The 21,619-nt window shown below is 54.2% G+C and overlaps 3 protein-coding genes across 10 annotated transcripts in view; 1 reads left to right on the forward strand and 2 right to left on the reverse strand.

Moving 5' to 3' along the window:
• Positions 1 to 600: 600 nt before the first annotated feature.
• On the reverse strand, positions 601 to 3,451 carry MRPS7 (mitochondrial ribosomal protein S7). The gene is made up of 5 exons (XM_079906153.1): positions 3,150 to 3,451; positions 2,414 to 2,605; positions 2,235 to 2,298; positions 1,701 to 1,868; positions 601 to 834 (listed from the first exon to the last, which is right to left on the reverse strand). Exons 1-5 carry the CDS (start codon positions 3,230 to 3,232, stop codon positions 613 to 615), a joined length of 729 nt encoding a protein of 242 aa, XP_079762279.1. The 5' UTR covers positions 3,233 to 3,451; the 3' UTR covers positions 601 to 612.
• A 56-nt stretch (positions 3,452 to 3,507) lies between these two features.
• GGA3 (golgi associated, gamma adaptin ear containing, ARF binding protein 3) lies at positions 3,508 to 17,976 on the forward strand. Of its 2 annotated transcripts, XM_079906127.1 has the most exons (17): positions 3,508 to 3,589; positions 9,658 to 9,742; positions 9,872 to 9,947; positions 11,327 to 11,425; positions 12,136 to 12,259; positions 12,479 to 12,582; positions 12,717 to 12,797; positions 13,282 to 13,419; positions 14,002 to 14,083; positions 14,181 to 14,297; positions 14,606 to 14,845; positions 15,230 to 15,300; positions 15,586 to 15,881; positions 16,094 to 16,317; positions 16,617 to 16,786; positions 16,921 to 17,031; positions 17,273 to 17,976. In XM_079906127.1, the coding sequence occupies exons 1-17, from the start codon at positions 3,550 to 3,552 to the stop codon at positions 17,381 to 17,383; spliced, it is 2,169 nt and encodes a 722-aa protein (XP_079762253.1). In that variant the 5' UTR covers positions 3,508 to 3,549; the 3' UTR covers positions 17,384 to 17,976. The 2 variants fall into 2 exon arrangements, 1 of the variants encoding a protein (XP_079762253.1); XR_013825147.1 differs by lacking the exon at positions 17,273 to 17,976 and having other exon boundaries at positions 16,682 to 16,786; positions 16,921 to 17,018.
• Positions 17,977 to 18,118: 142 nt separating this feature from the next.
• The window catches only part of NUP85 (nucleoporin 85), a gene marked incomplete at its 3' end in the record, with an annotated part of 30,229 nt that continues 26,728 nt past the window's right edge, over positions 18,119 to 21,619 (reverse strand). For 6 of the 7 annotated variants that reach the window (XM_079906133.1, XM_079906129.1, XM_079906132.1 and 3 more), the window contains exons 17-19: positions 20,422 to 20,573; positions 19,994 to 20,095; positions 18,119 to 19,612 (exon numbers count right to left, since the gene is read on the reverse strand). In XM_079906133.1, the coding sequence (XP_079762259.1) occupies positions 19,511 to 19,612; positions 19,994 to 20,095; positions 20,422 to 20,573 (356 nt within the window). Of the gene's footprint in view, positions 19,613 to 19,984; positions 20,096 to 20,421; positions 20,574 to 21,619 lie in introns of those variants that run through there. The other variant, XM_079906131.1, reaches the window with a different exon arrangement.

A 21,619-nucleotide genomic window follows, 5' to 3' on the forward strand; every position in this document is an offset into this window, starting at 1 on the left:
CCTCACCTTCAACCTGGGCCAGGCAAAGAAGGGCAACTCCTGACAAGCACTGCACTATGTAACCTTTGGTACAATAGCTATCGTGGTGCCTCAGTTTCCCCATCTATAAAATGAGTACCCAGAGCCATTGGTGGGGGGAGAAGTAGAGTCACACCAGAAACTGCTTTTTACACATTTTGTACAAGGAGCGCTTTGGCACCGAGCACGTTTCCTCCGCTTGGTTTTAATGGCAATACCGCATCACATGCTACGCCAGCTCAGGATGAGAATTTTCTAATAAACTTTTTCTGATACTAAAACTGCTTCCTTTCGTATCACCCAAAGGTCCACCCCAAGCTCAAGGAAGAGAGGGGCTGGATGAGCCCTAAGTTTCTTGGGGAAAATCTAAGTTGATATGTCCCCTCTTTGCAAGGAAATGGGGCAGGGAGAGTGAGTTCTAGGCCCCAGAGAAAGGACTAACAAGCAATAAACATGCTGCTGCATCCTTAAGAGGCCCGCCTGCCCCTGACAGGCAAGTATACGCTTGACCCACAGGTATTTTGCAACATGGCGGTGGCGCATGCCGCTTCTACAGCAGCGTGCTGGGCTCCTCCCGGCTCCTCCGCCCGCCCGTCACCACCAGCGGTAGTGGGCCAGCGCGCGGTTGGCCTCGGCCATCTTGTGCATGTCGTGCTTTCTCTTGATCACAGGGCCCCGGTTGTGAAAAGCCTCCAGCAGCTCCTGGGACAGCTTCTCCGGCATCAGCATCCGCCGGTGCTTCTTCTCCCGACACTCAGTAATCATCCACTTCATGGCCAGGAAGCGGCGACGCTGGTCGGCTAGCGGCACAGGGACCTGGGCAAGATTGGACACGGGCAAGTTAGTCTAAGAACTTGCCAGGACTGCAGCCTCCCTCCTCCTAGAGCTCTTAAGAAGCAGCCACAGGTCTGCTCTGGGCCAGCCCTGGCAAGCCTGCTGAGGAGGGGGCCTGTCTTTTCCCCTCGGAGCCTCTCTCACCCCTGGCTGACCTCGGTGCAGCAGACATCAGGCATTCATCGAGCAAACAGTCCTTGAGTACTGGCCTCTTTCACCTCTAAAGGGAGCTCAGCCAAGTTGATAACAGGCACCACTGGGAAAAGCCCTGTCAGCTGGGCATGACTTAGCCAACACAGATCATGCGTGCCTAGAAAGAAGACCCTCTTGTCCAAGAATCATTTGCCAGGCCCCCACTATGTGCCAGGTACCATGCCGACCCTAGGGACACAGACGTTAATGAAAATGTCTCTACCCTTATGAAGTTTACATTGAAAAAGGAAAGACACGAACACCGGATTATGACGATGAAATATTAAATGGCATGATAGAGACACCCAGTTCAGTTCAGCAAACGGTGATGAAGCGTCACTCAAGCACTACACCAGACACTGGTGTATAAACATGAGATACAAACACAGTCCCTCACCATGAGAAGCTTATAGTTTAGAACACAGAATGCTGAACAGAATGGGGGGTAGGGTGGGCCTTCAAAAGAGGTCACTTGGATACGTTTTTTTTTGCTTTCTTCCATCTTCTGCCTGTAATCTTTACACTGTGGGACTCAGATGAGCTGATCCTGACTCTCCCCAGTCCTTAGAAAGCTATCAACCTTGGCCCAACTCTACCCACTCCCATCATCTTGTTTCACACGTGACCAGCCGTGCTTTCCCACCCTGACCACTCACCTGATAGAAATGGCCACCCTTGAGGATGGACACCAGCCCAATCACAGGCTCACAGTTTTTCAGTGCTTGGTGGAAGATGGTGTAAGGGTTGCGTTCAATGGTTGCCTGTTCCTCAGCAGAAGCAGTGTGGTACTTCTCAAACTGTTTCCTTTTCACAGCTTCCAGAGTCTGCAAAGGGATACAGTGGAAGAGGCTGCCCCAGGCTCCCTAAAAGTTTAACCCAGCTGAGCTAGGACCTTGCCCCTTACTCCCATCATTCTCTTCTTCTTCTGTAGCTGTACAGCTACTCCCTCAGCACTTCTGAAACAAAGATCCTGGACTAGGACAGAAAAAGCAGGCTAAGATTTGTCACATAGGGGTAGGGAATGGCAGTGGTTGACTCCTGCAGGACTTCCTTAAAGCCCCCATTCCATACAGAAGTACATGAAAGTTAATTTTAATGAAGGTATAGAATGAATTATTTTTGATGTTAACATTAAAGAGCCAAGTACAAAGCTATGGGGAAAACAAAGATGAGAAAGAGGTACTGGTTACCTGTGTCATGAGGGATCTGGCCAGTATTTTGTTTCCTCCTTTCATCATCATGTTGGTGAATTTACTTCAATGAGAAAAGCAACATGTTTAGCGCGCCAGGGCTGTATCAGGGAACCCCTACTGCAGACCCTCCCTGGTGCGGTCCCACTCCGCAGAACAAAAATTTGTTTCCTTCTAACCTGATCACTGGGTCTTCAAACACAGAGCTTGTTCTCGTCGCAGGGGCAGCTTTGATAACCTGAGTCTTCCTGAGCTCCCTCTCATACTTTTCCTCCTCAGTCAGCGCGGCCAGGGGCTTGCGGAAATATCCCTTGTCAATCTGGGGATCCTGGTATTCAGGACCATAGCGGCTCCACCTCACCTGGGTTAGCCTGGGAGGCGGGGGGGAGAGGAAGAGAAGGGCAAAAGCTGACTCCACAAGTGAAAAGGCTTGACTTAACGACAGGCATGTGTGCCAATCCGCCGACGAGTGAGAGCAGCGTGGAGACCGCCAGCCAAAGCTGAACCGCAAAACTTCTGGTTCTTGTCCCAAGAGGTAGGAGGACCTCCCCCAAACAGGCCAAGAAAGTCTGCTCTTCAAGTGCCAACGGTAAGGACAGGCTCCTGAACCTGAGGATAGACAACCCGCCTATGCATCTCTCCCCCCAACTCCCAGCAAAGAAAATCCCACCTCTGAGTTCTTTACCAAGATCGCACTTGCCGTTCCAAGTGAGAACCCCTCGGGCTGGGAGCAGTCACTAAGCCTTCAGGTTGACTCAAAGTCACGCGGCTGGTTCAAGAGGCTTAGACTCAGATATCCCGGCCCCCAGGCTCTCTCCTGGAACCCGCGAGGCCTGCCTGTGGCTCCCCCTTCCTTCCCAGCAGGCCCCTCCGTGAAGACACAAGCGGCCTCCCAGCTGCCCGCCGCCCTCTCACCCTGGAAGCCTCAGGACAACACTCCGCACGCCCAGCAGCAAGCCCGACCACCCTCGCACAGCCGTCACCGCGGAGGCAGCCATCTTGGCTGGCCACGAGGACCCTAGGGAGGCTGCCCTCGGCGTGCCTGAGCGAGTGACGGAAGACAGGGAAAAGGCTCTAAAGGGTCCTAACGCTGTGCATCACCCTATTAATCTGAGCCTTAAGAGCCTCGCACTCCGAGGTCTAAAGCGAAGAGTCAAAAGGAAACATTCGCTCTCCCATTATCCGTCGCAGCCTGGCGCCACCCTCGGTGGCGGCGCTCGGTAATCTCAGGCCCCTGTGCAGGCCCCGCCCCGGCTTTTCTCTTTCAGATTCTCGCGAGGTTTGAGGCCGCTGGGCCGGCCCTGGCGGCTGCAATATGGCGGAGGCGGAAGGGGAGAGTCTGGAGTCCTGGCTCAGTGAGTAGTCGCGGCGGATTCTGTTTGCTCTCGAGCCGCGGAGCCGCACCGCCCCACCCGCACCTCTCCGCCGCGTCCCCGGGCCCCGCGGTGGCGCCGCCAGGCAGCCCGCGCCTGGCCTCGCCCGCGCCGCGAGCGTCCCGCGATCACGCCCCTTCCCCAGCAGGACGTCCCGGCCCTTGCTCCCCGTGCTACTGCGCCTTCTCCCGCTCCCGCGAGCAGCGGCGTGAGCTCGGGTCCTGTCCCGTCCCCGCGGGCTCCGGGAAAGCGACAGCCAAGTGCTTCGGGCTGGCATGCATCGGCGCTTGGGGGAGACTGTAGTGGGGCCGCGCGCGGCTGATTCCGGGCCCCCTGCGCCTCCCTGACGAAGGGAAAAGCTCCGGATTTGGGCTGAAACTCCGGGAGCGGTGGGTGTCGCAGAGCATACACACGTAGCTTCAGAATTGTGACCATGTATTCGGGAAGTGACCGCTTCGGGCCGGCTGAATGTTTGAAGTGAGAGTAATCCAAAGTGAGACAGAGAGAACAGAGCTCTACCTTCTTCCTGCAGTGACCAAAGCGTGCTGAAAGCTATGTTGAGGGGGTGGGGGCGGCTGCTCCCCTCCCCCACCACCGCACGTCTTCGCGAGTCATTCGCTGGTAACCTACTCAGAGCAAAGCTGAGGGGCACAGCATTGATGGTGTAGTTATAGCGGCCTATTGCTATGACTGCTAATTCATACTGCTCTTAAGGAGATACGGGTTAACCTTAGCAGGTAGTATTTGGTTGAAGCGTTAATACGTTGATTTAACTATGGACTAGAGGAGACCCCTAGAGGCCTCTTTAAGTGAAGACAAATTGGACGGGGTGATAAGACGGGCAAGATGCCTAGATACACTGCCTTGTGCAGTATCTGTTATTTACTAGAGCCTGCAGGCTCTTGGAGGTGATGCGTGTTTCCTCCAATTGCCTGACTTTTCTTAATAAGAAACCCTGTTCAGGTGGTTGAACTTAAGTTATGTTTGCAAAACCTGCAGTTGCAGGCAGGTCACAAAGCCTTCTGTATATATGGAACTGTCCTCCAAGGAGCTCAGTGCTCCAAAGACGTTCATTTAATTCATTTATCAAGTATCCCAGCAAAGTAGGTACTTCTGTCACAATTTCACAAAAAGAGGGCACCGTCTCATCAATTCACTTGCCCAGAGCCACCCAACTGGATATAATCACACTGGAATTGGTTCCATTCATAGATATTAATGGGGACATTGGAGTAATTTAAATGATCTAAGCTGAGTTTAATAGGCTAGGTTTAGCGTTAGTTTGAAAGAGCAGACTGACCTGTTTCTGAGAGAGAGTGGAGATGGTGATGGGGGACAGGGATGGTATCTGTAGAGACTAGAGCTGAGACTGGCCTTTGACCCCTTCCTGTAACTTAGAGTGACACTTGGGGCAGTGGTAAGATTTCTTCCATTCTTACCCTCTGTCCACTTTCCTGGTTCTTATGACTTAATGGTGTGAACTGTACCAATTGAACAAACCAGTGCTTGGAGTTCAGCACCATCTTAGTCTATGTCCTTGTCACTCCGTGGTTTGCTGGAATTTTTTTTTTTAAGATTTATTAATTATTTTATTTTTGGCTGTGTTGGGTCTTAGTTGTGGCACGCGGGCTCTAGTTGAGACGCGTGAGCTCAGTAGTTGTGGCGTGTGGGGTTGGTTGCCCCGCGGCATATGGGATCTTAGTTCCTTGACCAGCAATCTAAACTGCGTCCCCTGCATTGTAAGGCAGATTCTTTACCACTGGACCACCGGGAAAGTCCCAGTTTGCTGGAATTATTACAGAAGCCTCTGCTGGGCCCACTGTCTCAGGCCTCTCCCCTCCCCATATCAGTCCATTCTGCATTCTGCTCCCAGAGAGCACTTCTGTTTAGTTAAGTCATTCTGCTGCTTCCTCTTTGTGGCTTCCTGATATTCTTCCTTACTTTGGTCAGTTGGATGTTCTTGTCCCACCAACACACATTCCTCTCCTTATCTGAAAGCCCTGTTCCCCTTTGCTCCACTACATGCTGTAAAATGCACCCCAGAATCTCCTTCCCCGTAAACCACCTCTTGATCTCAGCCTTCTCCAAAGTCCTGCGTTACAGCAGCTGATCAGCGTCTAGTGACTACCTGCTATGTGTGTGAGGTGTGATGAAAATTAAGAAGTTCAAACAATCTTTGCCTTCAGTTTGAAGAAAGTGATGCTGGAGTGGATACAGCATTTTTAAGTAAAAAGATAAAAGCAAGAGCCATAAATGCTAAAATTCAGACAGTTTCTCTGGGAAATTGGGAATAAGTGGAATGGAAGATGGTTCTCCCAGTGGGGAGATTGCAGTCGAGCTAGGCCCTAAGGAATGGGAAAATTGGCAAAGAAAACACCAGACAGTGATGTGGAGGGAGCAGACCACGTCTGGGGTATGCAGTAACAGCTGTTTGGCTGGTTCAAGCAGGGGCTTCCTGTGGGAGTGTGGTGGGAGAGAAAGCTGGGAAGTTAGAAGTTAGAACTAGATTCTGGACCAGCTTGAATTCCAGCCCAAGAAGTTTACGTGTCTACAGTTAGGAGGTCCCCATTCCAACTGTACCTGGTAAAATTAGTGTTTTGTGAAGGTTCATGTTGGTGTTTTTACAAAGGATGGGTTGGAGCAGAAGTTCTGGAAGCAGGTGAGAAGTAAGGAGGTTGGGGAAGGAATAAGAAAAGAAGAAGTGAGAGTTTTAAAAAGACATTGAGGGGACTTCCCTGGCGGTCCAGTGGTTAGGACTTGGTACTCTCACTGCTGAGGGCCCGGGTTCGATCCCTGGTGAGAGAACTATTGTAAGATCCCACAAGCTGTGTGACATGCGCCCCCCACCCCCAGAAAAAAATCGAGAAGGAAGGGATTGTGACTGACTGATGAAAATGGGTGAGGAGAGGGAAGGAGTGTTCAAACCTGGGTGCCTGGGGGTGGGGCAAAAGGAGCTTTTGAATGGTGGCAGCATTTATAGAAACAGGGAAGTCAGGAAGTAGAAGTGATGGGTTTGTTTTTAGACTCGTTTCTGCACCAAATTAGCACCTAAAATTACACCCTGTCTTGTTTTTTGCTCTGGTGATTTCTCATGTGTTGCACCAGAAGAGCGTGACGTCCTCAAGGGTAGGATCCGAATCTTGTACTTTTACTGTAGTCCCTCCAGGGCCTACCACGCTGTGTACTTAGTTTTCTATGGCTGCTTAACAAAGACCTGGTGATTGACTAAGTCTCCCTCGATTCCAGACCACAGCACTGCAGGCTGACTCTTGACTCCCTTTCCATCTGTGTCCTTGCCTCTGCTTATTTCTACGTCATTTGCTACATAGAACTTGTCATCACTGGACTATCTGAGCCGTGTTGGGAAGGCGTAGCCAGTGCTGCTGTTTCCATCCCTACTTGACCAACGGTCCACGACAGTCAAGGCTAGAGATGGAACTAAGCTGAAAATGAGAGCAGGAAGCATAGAGGCAAAGACACAGACTAGAATAAGGCTTTCAGCGGAGCCTCAAAAATAGAAACCTTGAATCAGAGTAGAGCCCAGAGGGGCAGTTCTAGAAGGCAGGACCTGAGAGGAGGCTCTGGTGTCACCTCCGTGCCAGGTGAAGGAGAGTGTTGAGGGGGTGACAGTTGTGAGTCTGCTGGCGAGGCAGTGGGCAGATGGCGCGATTGAGTCGCCCAGAATCATCCCCAGAGGTTCTTCCGGTTCCCGTGGGTGACTGAGGTCTGCTGTCTGAGCTGGCTGGAGAGTCAGAGGATATACTCAGAAGTGGGACCAACCATGGCTGAAACCAGGGCTTTTTGTGCTCATGTGTAGGCAGAGAGCTCCCTGCGGGTTTGCAGTAAAAAGATCTGTCAAGGGGAAAGGGAGTGGGATTCTAGAGATGTTGAACATAAGTGAAAAGTAAGTGGGAGCGTTCTTGGGAGGAGAAATGCTACAGGAGCTACGGGCAGCCCCGGGCAGAGTACATTGTTTGGTGAATGCCCGTGTGTGGGGAGGGGCTGTCCACATTGTACGCTGTATCTGTAAGATGCTTTTCTAGTTGCAAACAGTGGAAGCGAGTGGGCTTCTTTTTCTTATATCACGAGGCATGCGACTGTCCCCAAAATGATGAGAGTGACAGGTGTAGGTATGGCTCCTCAGACCACCTTTTAGTATCCTACAGCCTCTTAACGTCATGAGAACGTTAAGCATCTCAAATGATAGGGATTAGTAACAAAGCCATGCCGATACACCTGGTGGGAGAGACTCGGGGCTTTTCTGGAGGGTAACAGCTAGTAGGTCACTGTGGCAATAAATAGCCCCTCTTGATAGAATTAACCTCCCTTCCCTTCAAGCGTGACATTTTGAAGGGCCTGCCAATTCTCTTCTCAGGATTGAGGACTGACATCTCGTTTTTCCTCCAAATATGATCCTAAACCATCAGAATTTTCTTGCAACCAGAGCAGAAACGCTGCCACGCACGCGCAGCGCTGGGCGCTGCAGGTGTTCCCTCTGCTGCCAGCTGGCGTCTGCTGATTCTTGTGACTCCTATTGGAGGGGTAGGGGGTGGCTAGGAGTCCCTGTTAGGATTTGGTCGTGGAGCTAGTGACTTTTAATGTTAGGGGAAAAGGAAGTTAAGAAAACAGTCACGAAGAATCAGAATTTAGGAACATCTAACAACACCCCTTGTTGGGAAGGGCTTTTTACAGGCTCTCACTCTGCTTTTGGCCCTTGTGGAAATCTGCAGGAGGAGCCTGGTACTTAAAAAAGGATCCACGCCTTCAGTCTTCCTTTTGTCTTCCGAACCTGAAGCCCTAAATTTAGCAAACAGCTTGAGAGTGCTTTCTAGAAGAGGCCAACTCCAAGATCTGAATCAGAGATGGGAACACATTTAACCACCCTCAGCTGGGGCCATCCTCTATAAGCACAGGTTCTGGGGATAACAGGGAAGAGAGGACCCACACCAAGTATTAGGAGACTTGGCATTTAGCTCCTGGAATTTAAACCCTCAGTGACCCTCTGAGAACTCTTCAACGCTTGTCTTTGTCCTTGATCATGGAAGACCCTTTAAACTTAAGGGTGGGGACTTCCCTGGTGGCGCAGTGGTTAAGAATCCGCCTGCCAATGCAGGGGACAAGGGTTCGAGCCCTGGTCCGGGAAGATCCCACATGCTGCGGAGCAGCTAAGCCCGTGCGCCACAACTACTGAGCCTGTGCTCTAGAGCTCTCGTGCCACAACTACTGAAGCCCGCACACCGAGAGCCCGTGCTCCGCAACAAGAGAAGCCACCGCAGTGAGGAGCCTGTGCACCGCAACGAAGAGTAGCCCCCGCTCGCCACAACTAGAGAAAGCCCACGTGAAGCAACGAAGACCCAACGCAGCCAAAAATAAATAAACAAATAATAATAAACTTAAGGGTGCTGGGACTTCCGTGGTGGTCCAGTGGTCGGGGGAATTAAGATCCCACATGCTGCATAGTGCAGCCAAAAACAAAAACCAAACAACAAAACAAAACTTAAGGGTGCAGATTACTCAAGCTCAGATTCTGTTTCTGCAACCCCAGGGACAGATAGCACAGTGATTGGTGCCCAGAGGGGTTCAGTAAATGTTGCTAGCTTGCCTTAAACTGAGAGGCTTAGGGGCTTCCCTGGTGGCGCAGTGGTTGAGAGTCCGCCTGCCGATGCAGGGGACACGGGTTCTTGCCCCGGTCCGGGAGGATCCCACATGCCACGGAGCGGCTGGGCCCGTGAGCTATGGCCGCTGAGCCTGCGCGTCCAGAGCCTGTGCTCCGCAGCGGGAGAGGCCGCAACAGTGAGAGGCCCTCGTACCGCAAAAAAAAAAAAAAAAAATGAGAGGCTTAGGATTTGTTTTCTCTTTCGTTTGTGACTTTCAAAATATTGGACAGAAAGTGGTATTTGTATTTGACTTGCTTTCTGACTGAACTATTGAGTCTTTTCTCCTAGAGAAGAAATTTCTTCACATCAGTGCCTAAAAAGCGTGAGGAAAACCTTCCATACTGTCCTCCTTACTCTTTATAACAACCGTACTCTTCTTTGTTCTGTCCCAAGATAAAGCCACGAATCCTTCCAACCGCCAGGAGGACTGGGAATACATAATTGGCTTTTGTGATCAGATCAACAAAGAGCTTGAAGGGTGAGTCTCAAAGCTGTTAGGGGGCAGGTAAGAGGTAGTTGACTGGAAAAGTAAAAAACTGTGGCCAAGGAGGGCTAGCCAGATGGCCTCGGGTCAGTGTCCTGAAAGTGTGGTCTGCTTGTCTCCCAGGCCACAGATCGCCGTCCGACTGCTGGCCCATAAGATCCAGTCTCCGCAGGAATGGGAGGCAGTCCAGGCCCTGACGGTAGGTTCTTCGTGCTGACGGAGGATCTTCATGAGCCCAGGCCTTTCCCCGTGAGCCCGCTGGGATCTCTCGGGGGGTCAGGGCTCACACCCTCAGCCAGCTGAACACCCTCGATACAAACTAGACATACCTGGACCTTGCTCAGTCAGCTGTGCCACAAGTGTGTGTGCCCCTGTGCCAGGCACTGAGCTTCACGGATGGCTGAAGCGTGGCCACAAGGTCTAGTGGGAAAAGCAGAGTGGCTGAGGGAGGGAATGAGGGGCAGGGGCCCTGGGCTGTGGGTGAGGCTCAGAGAGGGCTTCTTGAAGAGAGGCTGACAGAGCTGTCTTGCCAGGTAAGAGTTGGCCAAGTGTGATTCATCCTGTAGCTAAAAATAACGCCGGTTCCTAGTGAAGGCGTCACACCAACAGGCAGATCCTGGCGTTTATTCAGACTAAGGGGGTCAGGACGTGGAGCCGTGTGCAGCACGCGGGCGCCTCCCGGGCTCTCCCCTAAGCCAGGGGGCCCAGGTTCTCTCCGCACTTGGTTCAGCTCCTGGAAAACCGGGAGAGGGGGACACGGCCGTGGAAAAGGCACTTAGCCCACGCACATGGCTCTGCTGTGTCCTCCGGAGAGCAATGGCCTTAGAACAGTGGTTCTTGACTGGGGGCAGTTTTGTCCCCCAGGGTACATTGGGCAATGTCTGGAGACACTTTTGGTTGTCACAGGTCAGGAGGTGCTACTGGCATCTAGTGGGTAGAGGCCAGGGGTGCTGCTGAGGACAGGCTTCTACAACAAGTGACCGGCCCAAAATGTCAGCAGTGGTGCAGTTGAAAAACCCCGCTTTACAAGGACAGAAGCCAGGGAAGGGGGCAGCGCTGGGGTGGTCTGCTCCTTGGAGGAAAACTCAAGGCAGGTCCTATGGGCCCCAGAAGGAAAATAGATGGGGGCCGGGGGAGGGGAAGTAGTGTACCATCTACAATGAAGAAAACAGAATTTAACAGAATTCTCTCCCACCTCCCCAAAACGTTGATCAGCTTATGGAAAGAACCTTGGACCCTGAGAGAGGCGTGTGCTCTCTGGGTCTCCGTCTCCTCACCTGTAAAACACAAGGGCAGAATCTGCAGGCAGGCACCTTCCAGGACTGACACTCGATCTGTCTTGGTATCTGGGTCTCAGGGTTTTTTACTTTAGTTCCTGTTGAGCTTCCCCAGGAGAGGTTTACAGTTTGAGGGGCTCTTTCGCCAGTAATCCTGGTGCGCTGATGTCCCCTGGGGCAGTGCACGCCTCTTTTCCTGGTTAGCTCCTTCCTTGGGTGAGTATTTATTCAGCGCTCCCTCTGTGGGGTCTGGCCGAGTGCCAGGTCCCAGGCCTGAGCGCCGTGCCTTTGTGTGGTCCAGGTGCTGGAGGCCTGCATGAAGAACTGTGGGAGGAGATTTCATAACGAAGTGGGAAAGTTCCGGTTTTTGAATGAGTTGATCAAAGTCGTCTCTCCAAAGGTAAGTCAGTGGCAGTTTCCTCGTTTCTAGGAACTTCTTTCGTACCCCGCCCCATCTTACTGCCTTTCACTGCACAGACCAGCATCTCCATGGATCTGAGATTCCCTGGGTCCTGTCCTCAGAGAGCTAGGCTCTGACAGTAGCAGGATGTCCAGACAGGGCTCCCAGTCTAAACGTGACAGGTGGTGTGGCAGCAGCTGTGCGCATGTCAGGGGAGGGCCTGTGTAGCGTTGGACCCTGGGCTTCTAGTGACAGCAGTCACTCTTCCTCGCCTGCCTCACGTGGACACGAGCAGCTGGCCTCCCTCATCACCGGGCTTCCATCGCACACTAGTGTTGCCTAAGCTCTGGGCACCCACTTACGGCAGAGGGAACAGTTCTTCATAGCAAAGAGGTTCTCATTAACTCCTCTGAGGGAAAGTGCAGTTCTGTTTCTGGCAGACTGTGTGTGGAAACGCCGTGAGGAGCTCCCAGCCCCCGGCCTGACTACCGTCTGTACGCCGGATGGATACGGCCGTGTGCGGGCCGTGTGCAGGCCGTCTCCTGCCCTCCCCTCCCAGTACTGTCGCACTCACGCCTCACACCTGCGGGTTTGGAGGAAGCTTGAGGACTGTATCCAACTAGCGACCATTACACTGCCGTGAAGAGAGCGCTCCCTCTGTCTCTGCCTCCAGACTGCGCTAAGTTTTCCCATTTCCTTTTGCCTCTTAGTACCTGGGGGACAGGGTGTCTGAGAAAGTGAAGACCAAGGTTATTGAGCTGCTTTATAGCTGGACGTTGGCGCTGCCGGAAGAATCCAAGATCAAGGATGCCTACCACATGTTGAAGAGACAGGGTATGCGCCTGCCTTCCCTCAGCCTCAAAGCAGCCCTGAAGGCTGGCCAAGGCCAGGAAGAATGAGGGGTGTCCGCCTAAGACAGCGGGAGGGGCTGGGCTGTGAGGGAATGAGGGGGCTGCGGCCCGCAGGCCTGGTCCCAGGGAGCGCCCCCTTGCTGCATGAGGAGGGGAAAGAGCGCGGCCCAGCCTGCGCGAACGCTGCCCCGTCCCATTTCAGGCATTGTGCAGTCGGACCCGCTGATCCCTATGGACAGGACACTGATCCCCTCTCCGCCACCTCGTCCCAAAAACCCTGTTTTTGATGATGAGGAGAAGTCCAAGGTAAAGTGCATTCCAGCCTGCAGCATCCTCAGATGAGGTGTGGGCTTGCTCAGTGCTGTGGGGAGCTCCGGTCCTGTGTTCTCCCCAGGTGGGGAGTTGCCTGTTCCTCTACCTCTGATACCCTCCTCTTCCAGCTTTTAGCCAAGTTGTTGAAAAGCAAAAACCCAGATGACCTGCAGGAGGCCAACAAGCTCATCAAGTCCATGGTGAAGGAAGTGAGTGGGTCCCGAGCCTTGGGGTGGAGGATCCCGTGGCCACAGAGCAGAGGTCCCTTCCCCTGGTGCTGCGCCTGTTGTTTGCCCTGTCCCCAGCCCTCACCTGGAAGGAGGAGCATGGGAGCTTCTGGGGGAGAATGGGATAGAGGAGCACGAGTAGCTGGGGCCAAGTTTGGGGGTAGGGAGGACTGTTGCTTTAAAAGAAAAACTGTAGATTGGGTCTGAGGCCGGTGGTTCCCAAGAATCATGCATTGAGGGCAGAAATAGAGACACAGACGTAGAGAACAAACGTATGGACACCAAGGGGGAAAAGTGGCCCGGGCGGGGGGTGAAAAAAAAAAAGAATCATGCACTGAAACGAGCTTCCGTGGGACTGGCCTCTGCTCTCGTGTTCTCTGGGAAGGTGTGAGCCTTGCCTGTCGGGATTCTGGGGGGCAGTGGGACGGGTCCAGTTGAGCTCTTTCTCCTGGATCCTCTGATGCAGGATGAGGCGCGGATCCAGAAGGTGACCAAGCGTCTGCACACTTTAGAGGAGGTTAATAACAACGTCAAGCTGCTCGGCGAGATGCTGCTTCATTACAGCAAAGAGGATTCTTCAGAGGCAGATAAAGAGCTCATGAAGGTAGGCCCCGCTCTGGGAAGGCCAGGCTCCGGGGAAGGGAGCCAGCCTTCGCCGAGTCCCAGCCCTAAGACGCTGCTACACACCTGGTGTTCCCTCACCTCTTAACCGGCACAGCAGCCAGGTAGAGGGGAGTGCGTCCCCATTTTGCACACGAGCCATGGCTGACTTGCGCAGGGTGCGCGCGCTCCGCGGACCCCTACATCTACGCGACTCTGCAGACCTGCTCCGGGGCGTGCCTTTGCTCCACCTCGCTTTCTGCCTCGGGGACATCTGGGCAGAGAGGCCAGCCCTGTGCCCCTGATGCTCACCTCAGCCCTCGGTCACATAGATACTCTGAATTCTGAGACATGTGCCAGCCTGGGAGGCAGGAAGGGACATACTGTCCTGGTGACTTCTCCGCCTGAACAGGCGTCTTGGGTGACACAGAGTGGTGGAGGCAGGTGGCAAGATGTGTGCTCCGAGCCCAGCTCTGCCGGTAACTGACCGTGGTACCAGGGGAGCCCGCGGCTGGGCGTGAACGCTGAGTTAGATGCTCTCCAAGAACCCTGCCAGCTCCAGTTTTTCTGCCTGGGTCTCTTCTAGGAGCTGTTTGATCGGTGTGAGAGCAAGAGGCGGACGTTATTCAAACTAGCCAGCGAGACAGAGGACAACGACAGCAGTTTAGGTGAGTGAAGAGGGATTGACAAAGATGAGCTGGGAGTCGGGATGTGTGAGGTGGGACGCCGTCACGGCCAGGAGTAAGAAGTCTCTCTCCATTCTAGGGGACATCCTGCAGGCCAGTGACAACCTCTCCCGGGTCATCAACTCTTATAAAACAGTCGTTGAAGGGCAGGTCATCAATGGTGAGGTGGTCACCTCAGCCATTCCTGACTCTGAAGGTAAAGTGTTCTGGTTCCCCACTCCCGACGCCTCTGGACCAGCCCCGGTCCCCACCACCAGGCCACGGTGCAGGTTGACCAGTGTGTCATCCCACAGGGCCCGAGGGGCTTCTCAGCCACTCCAAGCGGTCCCCCTTGGAGGTCTGCACAGGGTCTCCCCTGCTTGCCTTCTCCGCTGGCTTTTCAGCCTTCACCTGGCACAGGTGCTCTGGGATTAGGCCAGAGGCTGTGTCAGGGTTCCCCCTCCCTCTGTGCAGCCACTCGTGTGGCCCCTGATTATTCCTGTCCCCTTCCCTTCGTCCATCCAGGAAACCACCGTTCCAGTAACCAAGGCACTCTCATTGACCTTGCCGAGCTGGATGCGCCGAGCAGCTTGTCCCCAGTGCTGGCCCCCGTACCCCGCCCCTCGGGCATCCCTATCCTCCCTCCGCCCCCCCAGGCCTTGGGACCCGGGCGCAGCCACTCGTCCAGCCAGGCTGAGGCCCCGCCGGGACCCAGCAGCACAGGCCACACCCTCAGCCTGCTGGACGAGGAGCTGCTCTGCTTGGGTGCGTCCTGGGGGCTGGAAAGGGCTTCTGGTGGGGCCGGTAGGGAAGCTAGGCACGTGGGAGCGGGAGGTCTGAGGGGCCCGTGTGCTTAGCGAGGGTGGCGGAGGAGGCTTCCGCTGTAGGCAGAGAGCCAAGTGCAGTGTCCCTCAGGGGGAGCAGAGCGGACCCAGTGTCTCGCTCTGCTCTCCTCTCCCCGGGAGGTGCCCCCTCAACGTAAGGACTGAAGTGGATCCGCTCCCCTCTGGAGGCTGCCTGGGGGACACCTCTCCACCCTGTCACCCACGGATGCCCCGCTGGTCACGTGACCGTACCTCGCTTGAGGTGGGGCTGGGACTGCCCAAGCCCAGAGCCTCTTCTCACCGCAGTCGTCTTCTCTGTTCTCAGGTCTCACCGACCCAGCCCCCTGTGCTCCTCCCAGAGAGTCAGCTGGAAACAGCCAGTGGCCCCTGTTCCAGGTAGGGGCACAGGTGACATGACTGCAGGGCTGACAGCCTTCACTTCCTACTGTCCTCCCCCTCCCCACTAGTCCTCAGCTGCAGTTGTCTGCTGTCTTGACCCCTTAGGGCACCACGCCGGATACGGCGCTTTCCCTGCCTTGTCCTTGGAGGACAGGGGCTGCTCGTCCAGAAGGGCTGCAGTAGGGCCCCCAGTAAAGGGGTGGGGGTTGGAGAGCCCAGATCCCCCGCCGCTCGCAGGGCCCTTCGCGCCCTCTGCTCACTCACGCTTTCCGTTCCCCACAGAACGAACAGTCGAACCTGGACTTCTTCAGCCCCAAACCTGGAACTGGTGCCTGTAGCCTCTCAGATGGGCCTCTCCTGCAGCCCTCGGCAGCCCCCGCAGGCAACTCCCAGGCCCCCGTGGTCCCAGCCAGCGCTCCAGCCCCCCCGGCCGGCTCCTTCTCATTTTCCACCGGCCTGGCCCCAGCTTCGGCCCCCAAGGCTGAGCCTGCGGCCCCCGGGCACCATGGTTCAGCTTTGGGCGACAGCACCGTGCGCCAGCTGGACGCCCTTGATCAGCTTCTAGAAGAGGCCAAAGCGTAATGAGTGGGAGAGGGGCTGGTGGGGAGGGCAGGCCCGGCCGTGGCAGAGCTAGAGGCAGCTCCAGAGGGGTCATGAGTGTTCCCTCTCAGTCTGGAATCTGGAAGCTAGGGAGGGGAAGAACCGGCTCTAGCCTGGCGGCCTTAGTGAGGGGCAGCCCAGCAGCTCTGCCTGGTCTCTGACGTGCCCTGTTCTCCTTCCTGCCTCCCAGGACCTCAGGCCTGGTGAAACCCGTCTCCTCTGGCTTCTTCGCTGGCGCTGCCACCTCCCCTCTGCTGCCCACCAGCACCTCAGCTAGACCTCTCCTCCCCTTCTCCACGGCGCCCGGCAGCCCTCTCTTCCAGCCACCTGCCTTCCAGTCCCAGGGCAGCCCCGTGCAGGGGCCTGAGCTCTCCCTGACCAGTGTCCACGTCCCCCTGGAGTCTATCAAGCCTAGTAGGTGTTCACGGAGGCTTGGGGTGAGAGGGGAGGTGGGGCTCACAACTTACAGTGTTGTGGGGGACACGACAGGGGTGGCAGGGTACAGGCTCTCCAGGCCGGGGTCCCTTAGAGCCGCATGTGGCCCACCTGACCGCTGTCTCAGCCTGTGCTTGTTCCCACCGTGCACTCTCGGGAGGTCCTGCAGAAGTGGAGCCTCTGTCACAGGGCCGCCGCGCCCTCCCGCTTGGCTGTGGTGTCTGCTGGCTGTCTTCAGCCTTCCTCTCCTTCCACACTCACGCGCCCCCTCCTTACAGGCAGCGCCCTTCCTGTGACAGCCTATGATAAAAATGGCTTCCGCATCCTCTTCCATTTTGCCAAGGAGTGTCCTCCAGGACGGCCTGACGTGCTGGTGGTGGTGGTGTCCATGCTGAATACGGCTCCCTTGCCTATCAAGAGCATCGTGCTGCAGGCTGCAGTGCCCAAGGTACCCCTGGCTTCCTGGAGCCTCAAGAGGCAGAATTCACCTGTATCTTGCACCCACTGCGTCCAATCCCAGTTCCATCTCAGGGGCACCTGCAGTCTCTTCAAAGGAGCTTCTCTCTCTCTCTCTCTCTTTAGTCAATGAAAGTGAAGTTGCAGCCACCCTCTGGGACAGAACTCTCCCCGTTTAGCCCCATCCAGCCACCTGCAGCCATCACCCAGGTCATGCTGCTGGCCAATCCACTGAAGGTGAGCTAGAACTGGGGACCCCAGCCTAAAGCCCTGGCTGCCCCAGGTTAGGGCTCGGGAATATCACCTCCCAACCTGGAGTGTCGTGATACCACAGCCATTAGCATGCGTCCCTTCTCCACGCTGGTTCAGTGGCTGAGTGAGGACGCGGTGGTAGGAGCAGGGCCTGTCCCCACAGCACAGACAGGGCCCCACGGGTATCACAGAAGAGAGCGTCTCACACGCTGCCCCTCTGCCGCAGGAGAAGGCGAGGCTTCGGTACAGGCTGACCTTCGCCTTGGGGGAGCAGCTGAGCACGGAGGTGGGGGAGGTGGACCAGTTCCCCCCTGTGGAGCAGTGGGGGAGCCTGTGACCCCAGAGGACACTGTCATCTGCACTTTGGAGCCCAGGCAGGCTGCCCTGAGACGGGAGGCTCTCCAGGTCCAGTCCTTCTTCACGTCCTGACTGCAGTGCTTAAGAGCTTTGATGTGGAACAGGGGGCCTGGGTATTGCTTCCAGGAGCCGAGCAGCTGCTGTGATGATCTCTCCTCCTCTGGCCCCCTAAAAGGACCTGTTTTTATCTACCTGTGTGACTTGAAGTGGCCACGTGCATCAGGGGTGGGGAGTGGCCCCAGACTCTGCACCCCTGCCCTGGGAACATGGACCCAGGGCTGGAGTAGGTTTTTCCCCTGTGTTGGCGTCCTTTGATGCCACAGAGGGGGAGGTCTCCAAAGACAGACTCAGGGCCCTCCCTCAAGGACCACGTCCTCACAGCCCCAGAGGTCTCAGCTCCCCGTTGCTGCTCCGTGCTTCCCCTTGGCAGGCTCCTGCTCCCATCTCCAGGGAGGTGGGCAAAGCCCAATGGTCCTGAACGGCCCTGGGCCCAGAGTAAGGAGTTGGTATGCTGCCAGATCTCCAACCCTGCCCTCCATGGGCAGCGTCATCCTGGAGTGGCCACTGGATAATGAGTTGTGTGCTTGTCCCTGGTGGTGGCAGGCTGTGTCCTATGGACATCGCAGCAGGATGAGGAACTCAACTCAAGCTATTAGAAACAGTAGAACTTGGCCTCATGGCAGCCTAAACTGCAGATAGGAAGGAAAGATGGAAGAGAACCAGTGTTTTCCTCCGGAAGCAGGTCCTCAGCACTTTCTGGGAGAAGTGTCCCTCCTGCTACGGGAGCAGGCCATCCTACTCACTCACTACCTCTTGCTCCGCATGAAATAAACTGCTGTCCTGCCCTTCACGCCTCTGAAGGGGAGGACGACTCCCAGCGCCCTGTGTCCTCCTGCTTCAGCCTCCCCTGCCTCCCACCAGATGGCCTGTGGTGTGGCACATGACTGATTGGGAACAGGAGGCCTCAGGGTCAGGCACGTTGCACTAGTTCTATGTCCATACCTGCTGCCCAGAAACCCTGTCCCCAGCCGCCCAGGGGCACTGTCAGCAAGATGTTGGGTCTGGAGGTGGTGAGATTAGGGGCCTTGCTTGAATCGAGCCACCAGACCCTATTGCTTCAACAGTGCTCAGCCCAAGCTTCTCCACCCACTGGATGGAACTGGGCCGGGGACTCTAGGCCTCACGGGGCAACAGCAGAGTGAGAACCACCAGCTGGGGAAAGAGCGCACAGCTCACCTGAGCTCAGCTGGATAGGCTCAGAGCCATCTCTGGGGAAAGGTGGCACAAACCATGTTCCCTGAGCCCTCCCTGCTCCTTGCCAGGCCTCCTCCATCAACATAGAGGTCATCTCCCCTTCCCTCCCACTGTTGGCAAGCAGGTTTCACTGCTTCACTAGGACAGTCAAAAGTGAATCAATTTCACTACTTAAGGAATGAATCCAAGAGCTTTCCAGAGACGGGCTGCTGCAGCCCTGGGAAGGTCTGTGGGACTACAACATGGAAATGTACCTTTATAAGCTTCAGACTTTCAAATTATTTATGAGTGTTACTTGTTACTATTGAGGTCACTGCTTCGTGACAAAAAACTCTACTGGATATATCAACTGCTGCCCTTGTTCTGCTGCATGTCAAATAAACCATTTTCACCCCATTTGGAATCCTCCTAATACAGACACCAATCGCCCCAGTGTGGGGGAAGGTGCCGCTTACGAACTCCACATGTAGACAGGTGGCTATGCTGGCACCACCTGAGGGCTGCTGCCGAAAGGTAAGGTTCCCAGACCGTTTTCTTTTTTAAAGAAGATAACTGGAAAGTTAACAGATGATTGTGAGGTGAAGCCAAATTTCAGAAGCACAAGTAAACCACTGAATGCTCTTGTTCAAGTTTCTGCTTTCAAGCAGGAGGGCACTGCACTCACCGTAACTTCTGGGGGTGGCTTTTTCTCGAAGACAGCTACCTCAGGTTTACGGTGGTGGTAGATAAAAACTCCCTAGATGTAAGAACTGTAAGTTCTATAAGAACTTGCCTTCTATTTGCAAAAGAAAACATTTATTCTTTTAAAAACGTATATACATTGCCTTACAAAGATAACATGTTGGAGCTGGCCTCAGGAACCTTCCAATGAGCCTTCTTTTATGATTGACCGGGCAAGATTCCGTGCAAGAGCAAGTCTCAGCATTTCCACCTTGGTGGTCTCTACGTCATCATCCTAAAAGCAAAGAGCCTGCATGAGGCACAGCAGGAAGTTTACCTTCTTTATAGTTCCCAAGACTCTCTAATCCAAAGGTAGATAAAAGGCATACAACATTCAGTAGTATCTTCCAGCAAGTTCTCAATATTAAAAGATGGAGCTGCATGCAAAGGACCACTGTGACTGACTGACAGGAAAGAAAAAACAGACGAGAACACTAGAATCACCCCATTTTCTCCTAAAATAAGTTGGCGTGTCACAGTTACAGGTTAAGAGGTATCTTAAGAGGCATGTGAGTTTGTAAGGGGCCAACATCTCGGGGTGGGGGTACACCTGAGCTAGAAGGAGCCTTTTCTCATCTCCATTGTGGTACCAACAAACTGGAAAAGCTCAGCTGACCTGGAGTTGCTGGGCATCAGGCTCTCCACGCACTGGTCTTCCTGAGGTCAAGTCCTCCAGACATCTCATCAGCTCGTATGTTTGCTCTGCTGAAAAAATCACCTGGGGAGAGACGCTGCTTAGCTTAGCTGCTCCCCAGCCAAAGCCTGCAGTGGTTTGGGCACGGGCTCAAGCCGAGACAGCCTTTCCTGTATCTCACTTGGAGAAGTGTGCTTTCTGTATGCAACCCTGGGAGGGTAGAGCAGCCCCCCATTCTCACTCCCAGCTCTTGTCAGGGTCCTGGGCTGAGCACTGTCAGTAGACAGATGCCACATTTCAAATTAAGTAGTTTTTCTTGTGTAGATATGGATATCCAGAGTGGGCGCTATAGGGGAATACACGCATGCATGCGCACACGCACAAAAGATCACTGTGGACTCAACCTGTACCTGTTTCTGTTCCAAAAGGGGCAAGGCATCTGTTAGTAGTGTCATCCAGAAAGTACGGGGGGCAATCTGGGACGTCATCAACGACAGGAGAAGAGAAGCAGCATCAACGAAACGCTTCTCCCCATATAACCGGTGGAACTCGCGGTACTTTCCTGTTGAGAGCAGAGCACACTAAGTCACCTCTGACCCTAAACAAAAGAGACCCCAGGCCAGCCTTTCCACAGAGCAAGGAAACTCTTCCAGAGTGGCCTCCAAGCTCATGGGCCAACAAGACCAAAAGGATTCAAAATACACGCTTAAAAGGGGTTCCAGGGCTTCCCTGGTGGTGCAGTGGTTGGGAGTCCACCTGCCGATGCAGGGGACATGGGTTCGTGCCCCGGTCTGGGAAGATCCCACATGCCGCGGAGCAGCTGGGCCCGTGAGCCATGGCCGCTGAGCCTGTGCGTCCGGAGCCTGTGCTCCGCAATGGGAGAGGCCACAACAGCGAGAGGCCCGCGTACTGCAAAAAAAAAAAAGGGGTTCCAGAGAGCCAAACCTGGGAGAATATAAGCATCAATATAAACAAGAGTCATGAATTATATAACGGATTGAATAAAATAACCCATAAGGCCATTACTGATGTAAATGAAAGAATAAACGGGGACGAAGAGGAAGCCTGCCATACAGTGGAATGCCAACTATGAAACACAAGGACTGGCAGGTGAGAAAATCACCGGTAGTTACTAAAACTAGTGGGTCAAAGTTTGATGAGAAACAAGACATTTAAATAATCCCAAAGTATCCCTCCACAAATTGTTAAAGGGAAAATCTTTACACGTGACCAAGGTGAACTCCACCAATAAGGGGACGACACTGAGGAGGACACATCACCTCAGTGGAATTCCTGCCCAAATATACAATCTGAGGCTGCTCATGGATAATCCCCAAGTGAGAACATTCTACAAGAGAGCTGCACTGACTCTTCAAAAATGTCAAGATTAAGGAAGCACCAAGAAAGGCAGAGGCACTAACGAGCCATGAAAACTAAATGCATGAACCGAGACAAAGTGAAGGACGTTACTGGGACAACTGATGGAATCAGATACGGATTAGATGAGAGTATTCTCTCAACGTTGAGCCTCCTGATTTTCATAACTGGTTATATAAGAGAATGTTCTTATTCTTAACAAATACGTGCTCAGGTATTTATGGAGAAAGT

Source organism: Stenella coeruleoalba, assembly GCF_951394435.1.
Source record: "Stenella coeruleoalba genome assembly, chromosome: 19".
NCBI classification, from domain to species: Eukaryota; Metazoa; Chordata; class Mammalia; order Artiodactyla; family Delphinidae; genus Stenella; species Stenella coeruleoalba.

What these genes read in the sequence shown, in the direction of transcription:
- MRPS7 (XM_079906153.1), bottom strand. Translation starts at nt 3,232, where the DNA reads ATGGCTGCCTCCGCGGTGACGGCTGTGCGAGGGTGGTCGGGCTTGCTG. An exon ending in TTTGAAGACCCAGTGATCAG is followed by an intron (nt 2,299 to 2,413) that starts GTTAGAAGGAAA and finishes TTCTCATTGAAG; the next exon opens with TAAATTCACCAACATGATGA. An exon ending in AGGGTGGCCATTTCTATCAG is followed by an intron (nt 835 to 1,700) that starts GTGAGTGGTCAG and finishes AATCTTGCCCAG; the next exon opens with GTCCCTGTGCCGCTAGCCGA.
- GGA3 (XM_079906127.1), top strand. Translation starts at nt 3,550, where the DNA reads ATGGCGGAGGCGGAAGGGGAGAGTCTGGAGTCCTGGCTCA. An exon ending in ATGATGAGGAGAAGTCCAAG is followed by an intron (nt 12,583 to 12,716) that starts GTAAAGTGCATT and finishes CTCCTCTTCCAG; the next exon opens with CTTTTAGCCAAGTTGTTGAA. An exon ending in CTTCTAGAAGAGGCCAAAGC is followed by an intron (nt 15,882 to 16,093) that starts GTAATGAGTGGG and finishes CCTGCCTCCCAG; the next exon opens with GACCTCAGGCCTGGTGAAAC.